The sequence below is a fragment of the Coptis chinensis genome, chromosome 8 (assembly GCF_015680905.1).
Source record: "Coptis chinensis isolate HL-2020 chromosome 8, ASM1568090v1, whole genome shotgun sequence".
Classification (NCBI taxonomy): domain Eukaryota; kingdom Viridiplantae; phylum Streptophyta; class Magnoliopsida; order Ranunculales; family Ranunculaceae; genus Coptis; species Coptis chinensis.
Genome location: NC_141463.1, coordinates 95711614 through 95731199, shown reverse-complemented (window position 1 = coordinate 95731199; position 19586 = coordinate 95711614). Strand labels below are relative to the sequence as shown.

Here is a 19586-nt window from a genome sequence, read left to right as displayed (position 1 = left end):
ACACACCTCTGCCTTATAGAAAATTATACATTTAAAACCTACTGGTTGATGACAGTAAGAGAGAATACACACCTTTGCCTTCTTTCTCTGAATCATGCCCCACACGTACTGAGCATCCACAGTTGGCCACTCCCTGCAGATTACAAACACAAACATTTCAGGAGTTTTAAAGGAGAAAGGATCGTTTGAACTACTAAAAGTTGTTTGCATTTTGAAGCATACCCAAGAGAAGGTGTTAATGTCAGTTGTTTCATGCTTCCCGGCTTGTCATCCTTCGCTCATTCCCTTCTCTGTAGGCATTGATATGGTTCTAGTGGTGAAGCGACATATTCAGAATTGCCTTCTTTATCACATCAAAACCTCCCTCCTCTCTCATGCTCTTAGTACTGCAACCGAATTAACCATTTATATATAAGTCATAAACAAATACCAACTCATTAGTCTGTTAGAGGATTCTATCTATCGATAGGTACGCACTTTGGTTTGTAAGATACTTCTTATATTAGACGATACATATATTGAAATACTGAGATCTCAGGGTCATACATAATATGTTTACATGCTAAAAACTAAATATAACTCAAATTACCTGAAGTTTATGTGACATCTTGCACCATTCCAGTGACCCTGTCAAACACAAAGCCAGGACATTTTAGTCTTAGATCGCCCAAATGTACAGCTACACAGATAATAAAAAAGGAACCATGGATGTAAAGTACAACAACTTAAAGGACAGTCCTTGAGTAAGAGCTGGAATTGATTTTACGATGCCCCACAGTTTAGGATCTTTCCATCAGAAGAAAGTACTTCTCCGAGTTTGAAGACTAAAGGAAAATCTGTTTCACTTGCAGTTCAAGCGAAGGTCAATGTTCAGAAAAGAGGGGCCTGAGCTCGAGTGGTAGTTTAAGTTTGCAGGCCATAGGGAACATAACAACCACAATTTAGACTGTTAATATGTCATTCTTTACTTCTTTATAATGAAATGAGTGAGTAGTGCGATTGCAGACAAACTTAGATAATTGTATAGCTCATGTGTAAGTTACCATCTGGTATTACCTTCAATCTAGTGACATGAGATCATGCTTATTGATGGACTTACTGCGGCGCAACTACCTTTCCCTCTTGAAGTGGGAGAATTTCAACTGAACCTCTTGTTTGTACTTTGTATTTCAACTGACACACCTACAGACTCTCTACCTGAAATTCCAAGTCCTTTAACAATCTCCTTTTCAAGGGTTTGTTTAATAGCTCCATTTTTACGCCCACCCTAAAACAAATTTTATTTAAAAATATAAGAGACTTTAAAAAAGTTTGGAGCTTGCATTTCAACCATTATCTCACTCATTCTTATAAAAACTACAAAATGCTACTTCCAGTTAAAGAAAACAAAACCCAACCTCAGTTAAGTAGTTGTAAGCAAAACTTATAATTATCAATGGGAAAATCCTAACAAAGCTTGCTCCGAATTTATTGCTATAGAGTCTCTAGTTGCTAATGTTTTAATAGTGCAAAAATGGTCAAATCAAGTGTGAAACACACTCACTGAAATAATGAAATGATAATAGCAATCAAAAAATAAAAACCATACTAAATTATTCAAGATATGATCAAATATAACCTAATAATTTCATAATTTCAGGTATAAAGTATAAACACATACATGAACATAACCATACCCGATCAAACAACTCCCTTCCTTTGCACGATTCCATCAATATAAACTGCAATATGATCCTTATGATCCTTAGAAGTGTCATGTCCTTCAAGATCTCAAACTTTTAGGTGCATCTCTTGATTTTCAGTTCTCTACACACAATCAATATTCTCAACTTGTTATCCTGATTTGTAAGCATAGACCTCTCCTCTGAAGATGAAAAGAAAAAGGACTAATTTCAATTGAAAACTTAGTGAGACATTAATTGTTCATACCTGGAAATTAATCACTTGTGTTTTCTCTTTCATGTTTGAATAGCAGGTTCATCAAATGGTGTATTGTTTGAGGGACTCTTACAGGTTGAAACTCGACAGTGGATTGTTTCACTCATTCCACTAAGAATGTTCTCCAAAATAAACAAAACAGGGAAAGCAAATTCAATATTTTATGCAGTCGTTATTATTCTTTCCGCAAGACTCCAGATTCCGCCACCAGTATGTAGATTATGTGGATTGCCAGCCTTTTGCTTATCGTGTCAAGATTGAGGAAAAAACATGAAGAAAGGAATATTAAGAAATTACATAAAATGTCTGAATGGTACTCTTCAATATGTCATTTAGCATCCCTTTTCTATATTATAAAAACTTTAGTATGAAGATAACCCCCAATTGATCGTTTAATGACAACCTAAAATTGGATTGCACTGTGGTCATGAAAAAAATATAAAAATTGGCGTATGGTAGAAAGACTATTGTCTCTATTTACCAACCAAACTTAAACCTCGTGCTAAATAGTGTACTTAACGATGAGTTAGTGCTTAGATTCTGAGATTGTCAATTCTAAACATATTTCAATGAGCTGTATACTAATAGCACCAACAATACCTGATGACCTGGAATTAGATCGCACATGAACAGGATCAGAAGATGATGAATACAACCCAACTACAGAATTGTTTGATGCCAATGTAGCAGATGGTTGAGAACTCTGTGGCTTTGGTCCCTGCAAATGAGAGGTTGAATTTAGGACTTTAGCTCGGCTTTCTTCTGACACTCCTCTCCTGGAAGTGCTGTTTGACTTGGCATCGTGATTTTGTCCAGGGCCCAAAAGAGATGGGTCATTTGTAGTAATAGATGCCCTCTGACCCTCTGATTTTCTGGTACCTATATGTTTCTGATCAATTGGAGTCCTCATTGGTCTACAGAAGGAGGAAGCAAAATATATTAGTGTATTCATTAACGTTCAGATAAACCCCATAATAAGTTCAAACAACCAAAGTGGTAACTATTAGCTATACACTGAAATATATGAGAACGACATCATGTTTGGTTAAGGGCTTACTTAAAGAGGGCTTTTCTTGGCATTGGGATTACAATCCGGTATATCAAAGAAGAGAGAACAACAACTTTATAGCATCAATAAAAGATATTGAAACCTCCTAAATAATGACTAAGATACGGTAGAAATCTTTTGCATAATATGTAAACCATTGAGTATACTGACATCATGTGATCCCAATCAGAATCGAAATCAAGAATAGGAACATAGATACGAAAGACCCACACGATACACTTACCTTTTACCATGAACATTTTGAATTACTAGCACACGGGCAGTAGAAGAAGATCCAATGCATATAGTTCCTCCTCTACTACAACACTCAATTTAGTGCCTGCCTGCCTTGCAGGCCAACCATCTCCCATGCTACTTGGCATCTCTAACCATGTATTAGATTCGGGATCATAAACCTCACCTCCAACATCAACAAAAAAAGGCCAGGAGTATAGGCTCTGCGGCACACACAACCTTCCACGGTACGTAGTCATTCCAGTGGCTATAGGTTTCAACATGTCAGCTAAGAAGGCAGTTGGTAACAGTTGAGCTTTAGAGAACGACATGCTAGGTACTTCGGACCATAACCCCATGCATTGGGATCATACACTTCACCGACCGAGAGGAGTCAATCCACCTCGTCCCCTACTAACCCCTCCAACAACATACAACTTATTTTTTAATACACCAGTTTTATAGTAGGACCTACCTATAGACATGGATTCAACCTCACTCCACATGTTTAGAATTGGATTGAAACACCAAACACATTTCACAGCTGAAGCTCTGGAGAAGCCTCCCAACACATAAAGACAGCCATCAACAACAGTTATGGCACAACCACAATACGGTAACCGATCCAAAGGATCTCTCCGTCCAAGCCAGTTCCTTTTCCAACTCCTCGTCACCAGCTTCACATTCAAATAGTAAATCCTAGGTAATCTACCAAGAATCTGAATTGAAATGTCATCAAGGAGATTGGGAATCAGTCTCGGGTTATCCTCGTCAGGGATGCACGACATCCTCTGCCTCTTATAGGAAGCACTTTGTAGAATCTTGTTATACTCCCCTGTCCCAGTTTTGCTCAAAATTCCCCCCATGAGAAGCACCCAAACTCTATGCTAGCTAACTCCTTAAATATACTTCCTTACAAACATATGGGCAATGTATTCCAACTTATCAATACAAATGCTGAGATCCACACATAAAATGTACACCATGTGAAAAGAAAAGAACTAATCAGTATCACCATACACAAAATTAAAAAAAACCAAATTCAAACCAAATTACCTCAATTAATACCTCTCTATAACTATCAACAACAATAGACTCAGGCAGATGACAAACACGTGACTGGTAATAATTCAAACCAAATTTCTGATTAAGATTGAAAAGCATAAGATTAGACTAAGACAAACAGAATTTAAGGAAAGGAAGTACCTTTTAGGAGATCTGAGTATTTTGATAAAAGCACAAAGAGAGATATTGTTAAGGATTAAGAAGAAGATGGGGCCATACCTTAAATCTCGATGGAATTGTTCCGGATTTTTTTTTCAATACTGGGTTTCTCTTGTTTTGTTTTCTTTTTTCATCAAATTGAAATTTGAAGAGATTGGGTTTCTGTTGACATGGAGATAACAGGAATAGAGAGGTTGGGAAGGCGCCTTTTTGGACTTTATGTTTTTGGGTTTATTTTTCCATCGCAGATTTACGAACAATTGAAAAGGGCGTGGATTTGTTTTTTTTTTTTTTCTACCAAAGCTGACATGTCCACTTTAGAGAAAAAAGAGGGCTGACGTGTTTCACTGGGAGTATTCTCAACTACTCAGTATTCATGGTCTTTGATGGTCTTTGATGTTAGGATAACCATCCCGTCCAATTCATTACTTTTGCCAACCAAATTATGTACAACTTTACTAGACTACTAGCTACACTATTCAGTGATTTCAGTAGTCAACTTCCTCATCGAAGGAAAGGTAGGGTGTGTTGGTGTGTATGATGGGGTTGCGGAGATTGAATACGGTTTTGGGTTGGTTATTGGAAAGATGGGATTATGGGTAGAGTTTGCACACAAAGGCAGTATAACTTGTTTCTTCTAAAATTTGAACAGATTATCGAAGGTTTACACTCAAAATCCCCGGCTTCTATGAATAGATCAATTCCCTCTCTTTCAGTCAGTCATTGAAGGAGCTATCAAAGCAATATTTCGTATGGTTAATTGGTTATATTCCCAAATAGTTAATTGACTTCTTTTGGTTAATATTTCCTCTACGGGCCAGACAGCGTCCCTAATTTGTTTAATGCTGACCTAACTCAGATGCTTCACTGACTGATGATCACACTGGTACTAGAGGTCTTATCAGAGACTCTAATAGAGAAGTACTTCTTGCGTACACTGGCTCAAGAGGAACTAGGTCTGTGTTATATCAAGAGATGAAATCCATTTATGAAGGATTACTTTGTTGCGACTTGATCCAAAAACGAAAATTTTTAGTTGCTTTTGACTCCATGAATGCAATTCAAATCTTGATGGGAAAGGAACTAGCGCCTTGGTACTGCTGGGACATCTATGCGGCCATCAAAGATGTTGTTTCTAGGATGCAAAAGGTGAATTTTATTCACATTTTCAGAGAATGTAATCGGGCAGTGTATTTGAGACGTTAATTAATGAACAGGGGGTCTGTAACCCCAAGCTTTATTCGAAAAAAAAACCTCGAGCGAACCAAATAAGATGCGCTAATTAATAGAAGAAGAAGAAGAAATGATAATAGAAGAATGGGACAAGGGAAAATTAGGGAAAAAAAACTAATCGAGAAAGGATTGGTTTTTAAGCATTGTTATTAGCTAGTCAGTCCATTGAGCAAACCATTCTATCGTTTCTCTAAATTCTATCAATGCCCATGTCCTGGCCAGTTTCAGTGATGTGTGGACAGTCTACAGTCTACGTACAGCACTATCTATTTCCACAATAATTAACAAACAAATTTTTATTTAATTTTTACGCTAAATACAAACAATTAAGTGTTTTCGCACGACACATGCAATCTCACCTGCTTCCAATTGGAAGACATCCAAGCACCAGTATTTATGAGAAGCTTTCAAACAATCAGTTTTGTTTTTTGGTAACTAAAAGCAATGATGTAAACAAGAAATACTGAATAATCAAGCTACAAAATTATTAATAATCAAGCTACTCCACTTTAAAACCATATATATCTATAGCTAATTAACAAAGATATCAAGACTACCATCTTTATTTGCTTTTAATAACATAATCTCTAGAAGAAAATTTAGCTAGCTCTTGTAACTCGATCCTGATCCTGATCCCTCCTGCTTATTCCTCATCTTCTAATAATATACATGGCAGACGGTCCATTTTTTGCTTAAGTCGTTCTTCGCTTTGTTGATAGCGTTTTTTATATTTTACTTCGACTTCCATCTGATTCTTAAGTCGTTCTTCGACTCTCTTAAGTTTTGCGACGTCTGCCAAAAAAAGAGAGAAGGCATTTAACAATCAACATATGGGCATGTTATTAAGGCATATTATTGAGATAACATTAATAATACGTATTCTGAAAAGACATGGAGCATTTGAGTCTCCGTGGGAAGGTCGCCTTAAGTCCTTAACAAAATATGCGTAAGTAGTTGGAATTGCCGCAGGCTACAAACCGCGCTGTTACCAATAAATACAAGAGCAAAGGCAGTAAGGCACGCTGCACAAGTTTGCAACAATAAATACATATGCTTGATACTCCTGCAAAGTCGTCAAAACTAACTCACAAAAAAATTAATCCATGCAGTGCAACGAATAGCAAAAACAAGTAGGAGGACTATAACTGATCAAACATATGGTGATGAAAGCGTTTAGATGAAATCCTAAAAGACGTATAATTAGAACAACATTAGAGTAATACTGGACTATTCAGAAACTCGTGATGATCACATGCTGAAATCGTAGGATCGCCGTGCAATAGAGTAGTTTCTTTCTTGTATTAAAAAAAATTCATCATGCATGTTTTGAAATTTGAACTACAAAATAAACTATAACACAAGAGTAGAAGGTAAAGAAAAGTACTAGAATAGTCACCTCCATGTGATCCTTGTGCGGGAGGTTGATTTTTATATTTCGAAGACATGGGTGCAAATTGAGTTGAAACTAGCTAAGATACCAAACCTTTAAAAAAAATTATTTAGAAGCAGTTACACAATGCATGTACACAATTAACTGTTTATATAGATGAATCTAGAAAATTATAATTGGCAATGTCTAATTCTAGAAAATTAACGTAATGATCTCTCATCATTGTACATGGTAACAAAATATAAGTCAATACTATTATGTAATTTTTATGTTATTTAAAATGATGGAAACGCAATCAATTTGAGAAATTTCTAATTGTGCAAGTGCAAGATAAATTTAGTTCTTAATATTAGAATTTTGTTTCCCTTTTGTTTCCCTTTTACTTATGTTTGTAAAGCAAGAGCTTGTGTCCTACTCAGTCGTGGTGTGGTAAGGAAAGAGAAATAACCTACTCTATCAAATTTCTATAGATCAGCTGAGATCTCTAGAGAACAATAATAATGATAAATATGACATGTAGTGTGGTAAATTGTTGGTCACCTTACAAATTTGAGGTGGCCCAAAAATACAATGTGGCGCAATGGATGGATAAATAGCAACATTTTTGAAAACTTTGTATACCGACCAAAATTTCAACATTTTAATGGCTTGTGTTCTCTTTCCACCACCTTCAAACTTTCCTTCCTCTTCACTCCTCACCTTTCACAGAAATTCCAACCATACCCTCTCCCTTCTCTCTCTCAACAAACCTTCAAAGAAAATATCCATTGTTCAAAAACCACTCACTGTCTCATTTGCACTTGCAGAATCAAATAATTCACTCAATAATCAAAGTGCTGCAGAACCTCTTGTTCAACAACTAGCTGTAAGTAGCACCTACCAATTTTTCCTTGAACTTGAATTTCCAATGCATTGTTGATGTTAATGATGATCTTGTTTGGTTTTTGTAGGATTGCTTTGTTCTTCCTCTTGATTATTTCTCACAATTACCCAGTGATCTTCGCCTGGATGTAAGTTTATTTTTTGCCTTTTGGGATAATTTGTATTGAGTTTTTTTTTTTTTTTGTTATTTTGTATTGACAGAATTGGGAATGTTTGTAGCTAAATGATGCTGCTTTTGATCTTGCAAATGGGCGTGTTATAGACGAGGTTAGTTATTTACCCCAATTTATTGTTAATCTGACTTCACTCTGCATAGTGTTGAATGGCCGCAATCCCCCCAAATAGCTATAGGGGTATGCCTTTGTTGTCTCCGACTGTGTAACCTCCCATGTATCAGCCCAACTGGCAGTTGTCACACGTTAAATCGAGTGGCGTATGACCATAAGCTTCTCATATACTCTGCCACGCATAATCCTGTTGGAACGGGGTTTGAAGTTTATGTCTGTAAGCCAGTTGAAGTAGTGTATGATTCAATTCATACATCTGATTGTGTTGGTGTACTATATTCATCTATTACCCCCAAACACCCACTTGGGCTTTGTATATAGCATCGACTATAGTGATTAGAACAGCATAGCATTGACAATTAATAGGAATGGTGTAACTGGAGCTTGGGTTCGGACAATTTGAGAATTTGTACCACCATTGGAGTTAGTCTTAGAAAAGAAGAAGAACATTCAGTAATAGGAACAGAAAGACTTACATTCTTTGCAGCTATAATTTTCTACATTATATCAAACTCGCCTGAATTAGACAAGTTTAATTAGTTAAGTTGCTAGGTTTGTTCTCCAGCTATCCTCAGTGGACCTGATATATGTAGTTAAGTGGTTATTTCCTAAATGACAAAATAGTAAGAAGCTTGTTTACCCATTAGCTACAACTTGGGGGCGAAAGGGTAGCTTGAAAAAAGTCTTATATGGTTGCCACACAAGTAATGGGAAAACCCTAATAGTGGTCTATAAAAGAAGACACTAGTGACCATCTGAACTACATTGTGAGTTTGATTCTGTTGTGTGAGTATGTAGGCAGCCATTACTGATTCAACTGAATTTATGCTCTCCAGTCATACCTTCCTTTTCTTGATATCATCTCTTCCATCAATAAGTGGCAGTCACTTTCTTTGTGTTCTTGATAAGAATATAATCATACCCACACAGGCCCCAAGGTGTTTGTGATAAAATCCCCCATTCAGCATGGAAGGGAGAATTAAGGGTAGGGAATGGAGGTGTAATTATTAAAAAGAAAAACTCATCCTTTCAAAGTTACTAGGACATGAAGTATACAAAAAGCTTTCAAAGTGAGCACAATACACTCACTTCTTACACTTTGCCAAGTCTCATTCTTTACTACTGATTTTGCTAGAAATGTTTTTGTGAAGCTTCCCAAACCATGTAATCCCGCAACCTCATTAGTCATTAGAATTCTTTCTGATTGTTTCTTGAGTTAGACCTCTAGTTTTCCAAAGTCCACTTCATATGCTGACTGGAAAAATTGGCCACCGTCTGCCTTGTATGAAAAATTGAAAAACTATATCTTTGTTTAGCAGGTGTCCGTTTTTCATCATTTATGTATCACATAGTCACATGTAATGCACCTACTTATTCTTGGTGTTTGCTTTACCTAGTTTTCTTTTTGTGTCGCTGTCGTGATTCGCGCTTGATTTGTTTGAATTGGCTACATTTTTGAATTACGATTTCAGTGTGGACAAGATCTGGGAGAGGCATTGCTGAATTTATCTCAAGCTTGGGAACAAGCTGACACTTCAACCTCTCGTAGTATAGCAAGCAAACTCCCTTCCTTGGTGCTTTCTGCGTCAGACAATGCCAAATCAGGTCCAACCCAAATCATGTAATAATGATTCTTATATACTGTTTATAGTGTAAGAGTTCCACGGGAAACCGATTTTCGTTTTTCTTGCTTATTGTAGCACTTGGAAAGCGTTTGGTATCTTCTGGAAGGAGATTTCAGTCCATGGGACAATACGGTCAAGGCGAACTGCAAAAGGTAATGGCAATGCACAAAGTGGTCATTAATAAAGTTTGTTTTCCTTGAATGATAATAAACACAGTGAAAATGGTGGGTCTTATTTTGCATTAGATGATCGGTTGGAACACATTTTTGGTACCGCTATAAACAATTGACCTCATGTCTGTTTTTTTGTTTTTTTTTTGTTTTGATATGCTGACTTGTAAAAAACTTTGCAGATTGCCATATCAATGATTGAGACCGGAAAACTACTGTCTGCAAGTCCAGTAACTGCGACTGATGAAAAATCCAAAGAGGAAACAAGGATGTTTAAGGTAAGCAGTACTTTTATAACTTTTGATGCTAGAGTTAAGCCTACATTGTTGAAGCTGTTAAAAAGCTCCTATTTGAAGTGTTTACGTGTATTGTTGCTCATGCAGTTTGGGGAGCTACAAGTCAAGTTAACCCCTGAGAAAGCCTACATTGGAGCTGGAATTAGTATTGTTTTCGGGTATAGAATTCTGAGCACTTTTTGCTTTTGAAGAAGAGAATAAAGCGATTTACTAATCACTTTTGTACATGATAATTTAGTATCCTCTCCTGGGAACTGAGTCAAGGCATCCAAAGCATACCTGAGACCTCATTGCAGTATGCTAATGACAACGCGTTGCTGCTGGGAAAGGTGCTTAAACCTTAAACCTAATCTTAAGTTTTAGGTATATTTTTACTTCCAGAATCGATACACTGACAGAATACATGATCCTCTGTTATGGTTATATGAATGCAGTCATTGAGGGGCGCTCTTCTTGCAATTTGTTATTCTTCAACAATTTTGTCCACATCTGCGACCGTGGGACTTATTTTACTGGGAAGACAACTGCAATCTGAGGAGCAGTGAGCTTTTAAGAGTTGGTTCAATATCACTAGTTTGGAATCTACTCTTGTATATATTGAAATGAAACTGGACCGAAATGATGTTCTGAATGACTGAATACAAGATATGTGTGAACAAGGCCCACGTTGTCAATCTAGGTACCGTGTTATTTTACCATTGACTGCAGCTAGGAGCCTAGGACAGGTAACCACCATGTGGCTCCGCCACTGCCATCGTGCATTCTTCTCTTGTGATATCTTTAGTTAGCACTGGCTACTTGGATTTCATATTTAATAAGATTGTGATTACGAAAAAAACATAATTTAAAAAACAAGCATTCGCAACAAATTTATAAATAAATAGGATGCTACTTCACCTTGCTTAAAACCATAATCTAACCAACATACAGTTTAATATTGCCATCTTTATTTGTTTTATAATCTCTGGACAAAGATTTCTTCTACTTCTTCGATTTTGATCCCTCCCCTTTACTCTTCGATCCTGATCCCTCTTTATGATTTGATCCTGAACTCTCGTCCTTACTGATGTCTTTCTGTTGGATTTCTTGCTCTACCCTTGAATTTATTGGTATATATGCAATACCTTTAGCTTCCATAGCACTAAGTGTAGCTTGGTCTACTTCGACAGCGTCTACTTCGACAACGTCCCCTGCCAAAGAAAGAAAAAGACGTGAGACAATCGAAATTGAACAACCAAGTCACTATTATCTGATAACGTACATTAGTATGGGCATTCTGACAAAACATAAATCACAATGGATGAAGCATATCCTAAAAGAATTTAGACAAACGGCGTAATGGATTGGTTAAACTAAAAAGAAATCATCATAGTACAATTACAAATTTCTTAATAAAAAAAGGACTCTACCTACATTACAGATATCTCATGATTGACTAATTAATCACTTCATCCCGTGGAACAATAATAGGAATCATTTAGAAGAAACATTTTTTCTTAAGCTAAAGAAAAATGTAGACGAATTGTTAGAGACATAATCAAAATATTTGGTCAAAATAGGAATTGTCAGAAACTTTTTATGCTAAAATAACAGGATCACCACGAAAGCCCTAGTCATTTGTTTTTTCGTGTGAAATAAATTTACCATTGAACTCTTAAAATAAGATATATAATACCAAGAGTTATGAAAAAAGATATATACTAAAATAACATATATCACCAATGTAATTGGGATGTACGTATAAAACACATTTAGTGTAAATTTACACAATTGTGTCTAAAAAAACTCTACTAGTGGAAATGCATATATAAAATGAATTTTTAACTTAAACGTATATAAATTATTGTTTAAAGATGAACATAGCAGCATACACATTTTTAAGCTCCATTAGTTCAAATACCCACTGCTGCACTCCTTCAAAAAATGCAAAAAAATATCTATTGGTTTGTTGTTGGATGTATTTTTTAACCCACTACACCCACTGTTTAAAAATATTTGTGCCTCCTATCATCCTATGTGTCTAAACTTTTACGCATCCCATTATTGGTGAATGGTGATGCTCTAATAAAGCATATAACTACAATAAAACATGTAAAGGATATAAAGAGAACCGTCTAAAGAACCCAACATACTTTGATTCCTGGAACTCATGTTTCTTAACTTTCTTCGCACGTCCAAACTAAAATACCAACCCTTAAAAAGAATAATTAAGCGCACTTCCTGATATTAATTAAGTCTTCATTTCATAAAGAAAGCTAACTGTTTATATAGTGCAAATGCAAACTTTTCGAAGATTTAAGACATATAATATCTCACCACTGTACATGGTAATGTATCTGCTTCCTATGGTATACAAACTATATTTATCATTATTATGGAAGTCAAGGCTTAGCCGATCAAGAACAAAAAAAAAAAACAGTTTTAAGAAAGTTTTTATTTTTAAGAAAACTTGCTTGATAAATGTAACGATCGTGTGGAAAGAAATATATCTCTATAAGTATTATTATGAGAAATCCCTTGGAAGAGAATATAAGAGTATTCTTGAATTGGTTTTCTTTTCTGATTTTAGCACATAGTTATATGGTTACTTTACTTGTAGTGTTTTTTTTCGGTATTTTATTTCCCTTGTCTATATCTTAATATTAAGTTCCCACAAGGATATTATAGGTACTCAGTACGTGATATGTTATAGGCAAGTTGCTTTATATACTAATTACACACAAGATTTTTGTAAATGTGCGTTTTCCCTTATATATACAGGTGGAAGAATAAGGGGATTGGATTTGGGTTAGACCGAGTTCGCTAAGTAGCGAGCTGCCTACGTATCTTCTCGTACTGACGAGTACAGATGTGTGGTCGAGATCAGGGATGCGTGTAGGATTGGTGGTGGTAGGAAGTCCGCAATGATGGGGAGTGGTTGGGTTGTGTCAGTACGGCTCTGGTAATTATTGCATCTGGATAATAGATGATGTATCTAGGTGGAACGCTCTGCGTGAGGGTGTGTGAGTTGAGCTACTCTGGAGCGAGCTCGGAGAACGAATACCTTAGATCGGGTGTGCGAGCTGATGATGTGAGTCACTATGATGTGAGTCACTATGAAGCGAGCTGCGGACATGAGGTCGGTGCGATATTTATAATTGTGTTAGACACGTGAGTGGTATTTATTGGATGTGAATACTACTCCCTCACAATTTTGTTTCCAAATGGTAGATGAAATGAACATTTTATTGTAGTTAGTAGTTACCGCCTTACTAGTACGGCGAATCCTGTATTACTAAGTTGAAATTACACTACAAGGAGAGTAAAATACGGAAAAAAAACCTACAAGGAAAGTAGCCATATGAGTATATGACTATGTGCTAAAATCAGAAGAAAACCAATTCAAGGAAACTCTTATATTCTCTTCCATGGGATTTCTCATAATACTTGTGGAGATATATTTCTTTCAACACGATCGTTACATTTATCAAGCAAGTTTTCTTAAAAATAAAATATTTAAAATAATATTTTAAAACAATATTATTTGATATTTAAATATTTAAAACAATACTTGATAAAATATTTTTAAATAATTTCGGTTTTAATCAGTACTTGATATTAAAGCTCCTACAAGGGTATTAAAAAGGAAAAATCTAATATATCTAATTAAAATGGAAATTATTTTTCTATTAAAACATGATCTCTCTCCTAATTGAAAAAACGTTTTTTAAAACTTAATTAAAACTTAATTTAAAACAATTTGTTAGAAAATTAAAACCGGTTAGCGACTAAAACGGTAGTTCCAATTTTCTAAAAAAAATCTGAATGTTTTCAAAATAGCCGGTGTATATGCACGGGTCTATAGACTAATAGTATAATTATTTCAACTTAGTAATACAGGATGGCAATTGGTCATATACGTCATCGTTTAAAATTTTAGTTTATTATTGTACGTAGCCTAACCAATTTACGTATGGGTCTGTTCATATCTGGCCAAGGTTTTGAGCTAAAAAAAAACGTCTGGCTAAGGTTCATATAAAGTGCGAAAACGATACCTTGCAATCTCACGAAATGATTGTAAAACTATTTTCTGTCTCTTACTGCGTAGGATGTAAGAGATTTCAACCATACCCTCTCCCTTCTCTCTCTCAACAAACCTTCTAAGAAGATATCCATTGTTCAAAAACCACTCACCATCTCATTTGCACTTGCAGAATCAAATAATTCACTCAACAATCAAAGTGCTGATGAACCCCGCTCTTGTCCAACAACTTGCTGTTAAGTAGTGCCTACCAATCTTTCCTCATTTCTTTGAACTTGAATTTGCATGCATTGTTGATCTTGAACTTCTTGGTTGGTTTTTGTAGGACAGCTTTGTTCTTCCCCCTGATTATTTCTCACAATTACCCAAGTTCAATTCTTAGCCGTTTTTTAGGAGAAGCGTGGGATACATGTCCAAAATATCCAAATGAATCTCTATAAAACCTGAGCTACAATCTGTGAAACAAGTGTTCTGTAATGCTAAGGAAACTGTATTTTCTTTAGTCAAAGCTGCTTTTAGTGTGAAACAAAATTTCAGAACAACAGTAATAGTTTGTTCACAAAAAAAAAGAATAAAAAAAGGAACTACATAGAAATGATAGAATTATCTTCCCACTTGCAACCCCAAGTGTTTACATTCACTATAATCCGTTACAAAATGCTTTTTGAGTTGTCAGTTTCCCAATTTCGCAACCTTTCTTTTCTCAATCTGCCCAGTTAATGAGCACTGCATCTCTGTCGGGACCATGGTTCCTCCTATAATAAATACCATGAAACATCATTAGTCAAAACAAACAAATTTTAAAATTTTAAAAAGGAAAACAAAAGGTAAATTGAAAAATCACGAAGGTCAGTTTTTGGGTGTTAAAGTAGCTGTTTTTTTTATAATTGAATTTTATTAATTAGTGTGCATAAACCATACAAGGAAGTCACGCATTTTCAGTTCAAGGATATTCGCCACTCTAACCAGATTGGTTAACAATGACATGTAGTGAATTGGCAGGCTTGAGAGGACACTCCGAGTGAGAATAACTCGTACTACTTTTGGCATGAGTTTTCTTCGCCATCCTCCTAATCTTCTTTGCACTGTGTCAATGACAAGATACCAGACAGTTTTAAACTTGTCTGATAGTCCCGAGTAACTGCATGGCAGACCACCCGTTCCGCAGCCCATAATGCCAGTAAGAGTATCAAAGTTGTTCACTTTACCAACCTATTAGAAAAAAATTAGTCATATAGTCCTTTATTAATCCAGACACTACCTTGAAAATCGACAGAATAGACTTCATTACCATATGAGACCAAGGCATTCATCAAAAGTAGTGTGTCGTCCGCAAACTGAAACAAAGCCACCTCAGTCCACTGGGAGCAGATCTGAACCGTCTAATAAAGCACATGGCCACTCTTTTCATGACCAACCTGCTTAGAGCTTCCATAACTAATTGAACAAGAACGGAGAGATGGGGTAGCCCTGGCCCAAACCCCTTTGATTTCTGAATCAGCAGGTGATCCTCTACTAATACTGAGAATGATGCTGAAGTTGTACAAGTACAGATTCACTTGGTATATTTCTACCCGAATCCCATCCTCCTCCTGAACTCCTCAAGGAAACCGCCACTTTACATTATCATACGGCTTTGAAATCTCTACTTTGCACAAAATACCATTTTCTTTCATTTTTAAACGGGCTTCAATACACTCATTTGCTATATTCAAATCCAAGGGCACGACCATGTATCTATGTTAGGGATTAAAATCCAATCGCCCCAAGACTTAGGAGAAGCAGAAGTAATTTTAGGGATTAAAATTACAAGATCATTAGATGGCATATGGTTAGATCAGTCACACTATGTTGAGAAAGTGTTGAAGAAGTATAAATATTTCAATTGTAAGCTTGTTTGCTCACCTTTTGATTCAAGTGTTAAATAATAATGGTGACCCTGTGAATCAGAAAGAATATGCTAGTATCATTAGTAGTTTAAGATATGCTACAAATTGTACATGGCTTGACATTGCATATGCAGTAGGTGTTTTGTGCAAGTACACTAGTAACCCTAGTGTTGAACATTGGCAAGCAATAGGCAGGTTAATGAGATGCCTAAAAAGAACAATCAACTTGGGTATTCATTATCGAGATTTCTTGCTGTTCTTGAAAGGGTATACTGATGCTGATTGGAATATTCTTTTAGAAGACTCAAAAGCTACTAGTGGATATGTGTTCTGCATTGGTAGAGGTGTTATATCTTGGAAGTCCAAGAAACAGACCATTATAGCACAATCTATTATGGAGTCAGAGCTGATTGCTTTGGCTAGTGCTAGTGAGGAGGCCAGTTGGTTACGGGACCTACTCACTCACATACCGGTTTGGCATAGACCGGTACTAGCTATCTTGATACATTGTGATAGCATTGCGGCTATCGGGCGAGTCCACATCAAGTTTTATAATGGTAAATCATGATAGATACATCGTAAACATAGTACTGTACAGGATTACATATCCAAGGGTGCAGTGCCTATTGATTTTGTGAGATTTGGTGATAATCTTGCAGATCCATTGACAAAAGCTCTGGCCTGAGAAAAAGTGTGGACTACTACCAAAAGTATGGGACTTAAGCCTATTGAAAGATAAATGTATATGATGATAACCCAACCTAAGGACTGAAGATCCCAAGAACTGGGTTCAAAAGGAAAAACAAGTCATAGAATGTTTGAGTATGAGACATGCATTGTTACTTATCCGTCCTGAATTTGGATAAGTAAAACGTATGTGATCCTGAAGCGATTAGAGGTTGTAGTTTTCTGGGAAAACTCTTAATGAAGTTCTATGGTCCTTATGGACGGAGTGTCTAAGCTACATACATGAGCACTCTTGATATAACTCACCTAGTGAATGTTAAAGTATAGGCCGCTTTCTATGAGAATGAGATCGAGTTGATTCTCTAGATCATTCACGAATCCAGGATTGAAGCACATGACTTTTAATGTGCGAGTTTGAAAAGAGAACAATGAGTATGTTAGGCGTGCTGATATCTCATTGTATACGCAAGACCTAAGTTTAAGACTTTGTCACTTATAGATCTTATACTTTGAGTAGTCTTCACTACGTAAAGGTTAAAGACTTGGACACCTTTATTTATGCTTGATATATTGGAACTGATAGTGACTTGCCATAATAAGAAAATCAGTTTTGGTTTGTTTTGGAACAAAAAAAAAAAACGTTTTGCTTTGACTGTAACTGAGACATTATTGTTGGAACGTTACTTTTTTACTGTAACATTGATAGTTGACAATTGAGAGTTAACATTACACTCTCTCGAGCCTATATATACAAGGCTTTACAGCAGACCAAACACACCAGTTTTTCGCATCTTCCCTCTCTTTATGAAAAACTTCTCTCACCTATAATGGCAGTAGACTATTAGTTTTTGTTCTCTTTTCCGGTTTTTGTTTTTTTGTGGAGTGATCATTAAGACGTTTATAGATGTTGTTGTATCCTGGAGGTTTCGTGGCTGTCTGCACCAGGAGGAACATACCCGCAATACCTTAAAGAGAGCGACCTAGTCCGCACCTCAGCTTCCAATTTTCATTGTTAATCCTGTTTTTTGCAGATTATTTTATTTCCAACAATTTTAAGGTACATATGCTCATGAGTATGCACATATGGGTGAAGATGCCTATGGTATGTATCCAACTCAAAACCAATTGTTGATGAGTGAAGAGGCCCATGAACATATAGGCTTTCCACATCTCATATGGTATCTCAACACGCCCCCTCATGTGGCGTTACTTGAGCCTAACACGTGAACACACACATTTGGGTTAGATGGATTAAACAAAATTCCCTACAGGCGAAACACAATAGCCCGCAATGATACCATATTAAAGATGGGCATCCAACTCAAAATAATTGGTGATAAGTGGAAGCCCAGGAACATATTAACTTTTATGCGAGGCTTTACATATCCCTGGGAGTAAATATCTCAACATACAACATAAATTGTCACCATTTTAACATCTATACAAGTACATAACCTATTGGCCAGCAATGATACGTCAAGTGTGTTGTCATTAACATTATCCCCCCTTACTGAAAAGTGTGTTGGCATTCATTTTGAAGATAAGTTTGCCTTGTTTTACATCTTAGTTATTATTACTACCATTCAACACAACAAAATATTCAAATTATCATAAACCCCCACCAATATTGGACAAAGAAATTTTAGACTCGCTTGGATTTCCTAACAAAACTATTTTAAATGATACCTGAGTACTAGAATCCGAACAATGGGGTCACCGAAAGAAAATAAATAATTATCAAATTAGTTACCATGCATATATATAACAGCCAAAGATTTACCAATATATATATTTGTGAAAAAATATATATTGTTTGCATTCATTATAAACTTAACAAGGTGTCTTATAATATATATATTATATAAAAGTTCTATATTAGAATATGTAACTTAGAACATTGAATGAACGCATAAACAAGTGATACATTACATTATGAGACCTGAAATATTTAAATATATATGAAATAACGAAATATTTCATATAATAGATGTTTCGACCCCCACATACGTGGCAAACGTCTATTATTAGGGGTCTCTATTTTATTTGTTTAATCAACAGGGCTAAAGCTCAATTCGCAATATCATGGATCAATATACAGACCCATTAACTCATGTGTCTAAGGCTGAACCTTAGCCACATGGCTTGCCACTAATGTACATTGATTTATGTCCAGATTCATTTCTTATCAAAAAGATAATTATCAGTTGACAGTTATATTCTATCACAATTACTCAAGCAACAAGATTACTTTAGCTACAAGGACTCTCTACTCTACCTATATAAATACCACATTATTTTTCATAAGGAACTACGTTGAAACTTGATCCCTAGAGAATAGATCTTGGGTACGTAGGCAGCCATTATTTGGTTCAGTTTCATCTCCCCCAACATTAAATTCCTCTGTTTCTTAGTGTGTTCTTTACCATTGCTCTCGTTGTGTTGAAGCAGTTTACTACCGAAACATAATTGGCGCCGTCTGTGGGGAATTTAGAATTCATTATCACGTGAAACAATCAAGATGGTAAGCACAAAAGCAGACCAAATAGTCAACATATTCCTCCTACTAATAGAAATTGCAACCCTAGAAATTTAAATCGGCCAATGCAAGAACCGTTGAACAATCAAGTTGCTCCTAGTGGTAAGATCAATTCTCAACATCCAA

At 35.9% G+C, this 19586-nt stretch overlaps 1 protein-coding gene and 2 pseudogenes across 2 annotated transcripts; 2 read left to right on the top strand and 1 right to left on the bottom strand.

Annotated features, from left to right (window-relative positions):
• Positions 1 to 2264: 2264 nt before the first annotated feature.
• Positions 2265 to 5670, bottom strand: LOC147484730 (F-box/kelch-repeat protein At1g22040 pseudogene; annotated as a pseudogene). Its single transcript, XR_015206380.1, has 4 exons — positions 4505 to 5670; positions 4277 to 4363; positions 3231 to 4177; positions 2265 to 2852 (listed from the first exon to the last, which is right to left on the bottom strand). The product of XR_015206380.1 is annotated as an F-box/kelch-repeat protein At1g22040 pseudogene (transcript).
• A 1992-nt stretch (positions 5671 to 7662) lies between these two features.
• LOC147484729 (LOW protein: ammonium transporter 1-like protein) lies at positions 7663 to 11022 on the top strand. The gene is made up of 9 exons (XM_086580617.1): positions 7663 to 7932; positions 8018 to 8077; positions 8169 to 8216; positions 9709 to 9841; positions 9937 to 10013; positions 10214 to 10309; positions 10415 to 10485; positions 10566 to 10656; positions 10762 to 11022. Exons 1-9 carry the CDS (start codon positions 7711 to 7713, stop codon positions 10870 to 10872), a joined length of 909 nt encoding a protein of 302 aa, XP_086436743.1. The 5' UTR covers positions 7663 to 7710; the 3' UTR covers positions 10873 to 11022.
• A 5147-nt stretch (positions 11023 to 16169) lies between these two features.
• On the top strand, positions 16170 to 16922 carry LOC147484728 (secreted RxLR effector protein 161 pseudogene; annotated as a pseudogene).
• Positions 16923 to 19586: the final 2664 nt, after the last annotated feature.

Excerpts from the sequence above, each read along its gene's own strand:
- LOC147484729 (XM_086580617.1), top strand. The coding sequence starts at position 7,711 with ATGGCTTGTGTTCTCTTTCCACCACCTTCAAACTTTCCTTCCTCTTCA. Across the intron at positions 8,078-8,168 it reads CCAGTGATCTTCGCCTGGAT|CTAAATGATGCTGCTTTTGA; the intron begins GTAAGTTTATTT and ends GAATGTTTGTAG. Across the intron at positions 10,014-10,213 it reads GTCAAGGCGAACTGCAAAAG|ATTGCCATATCAATGATTGA; the intron begins GTAATGGCAATG and ends AAAACTTTGCAG.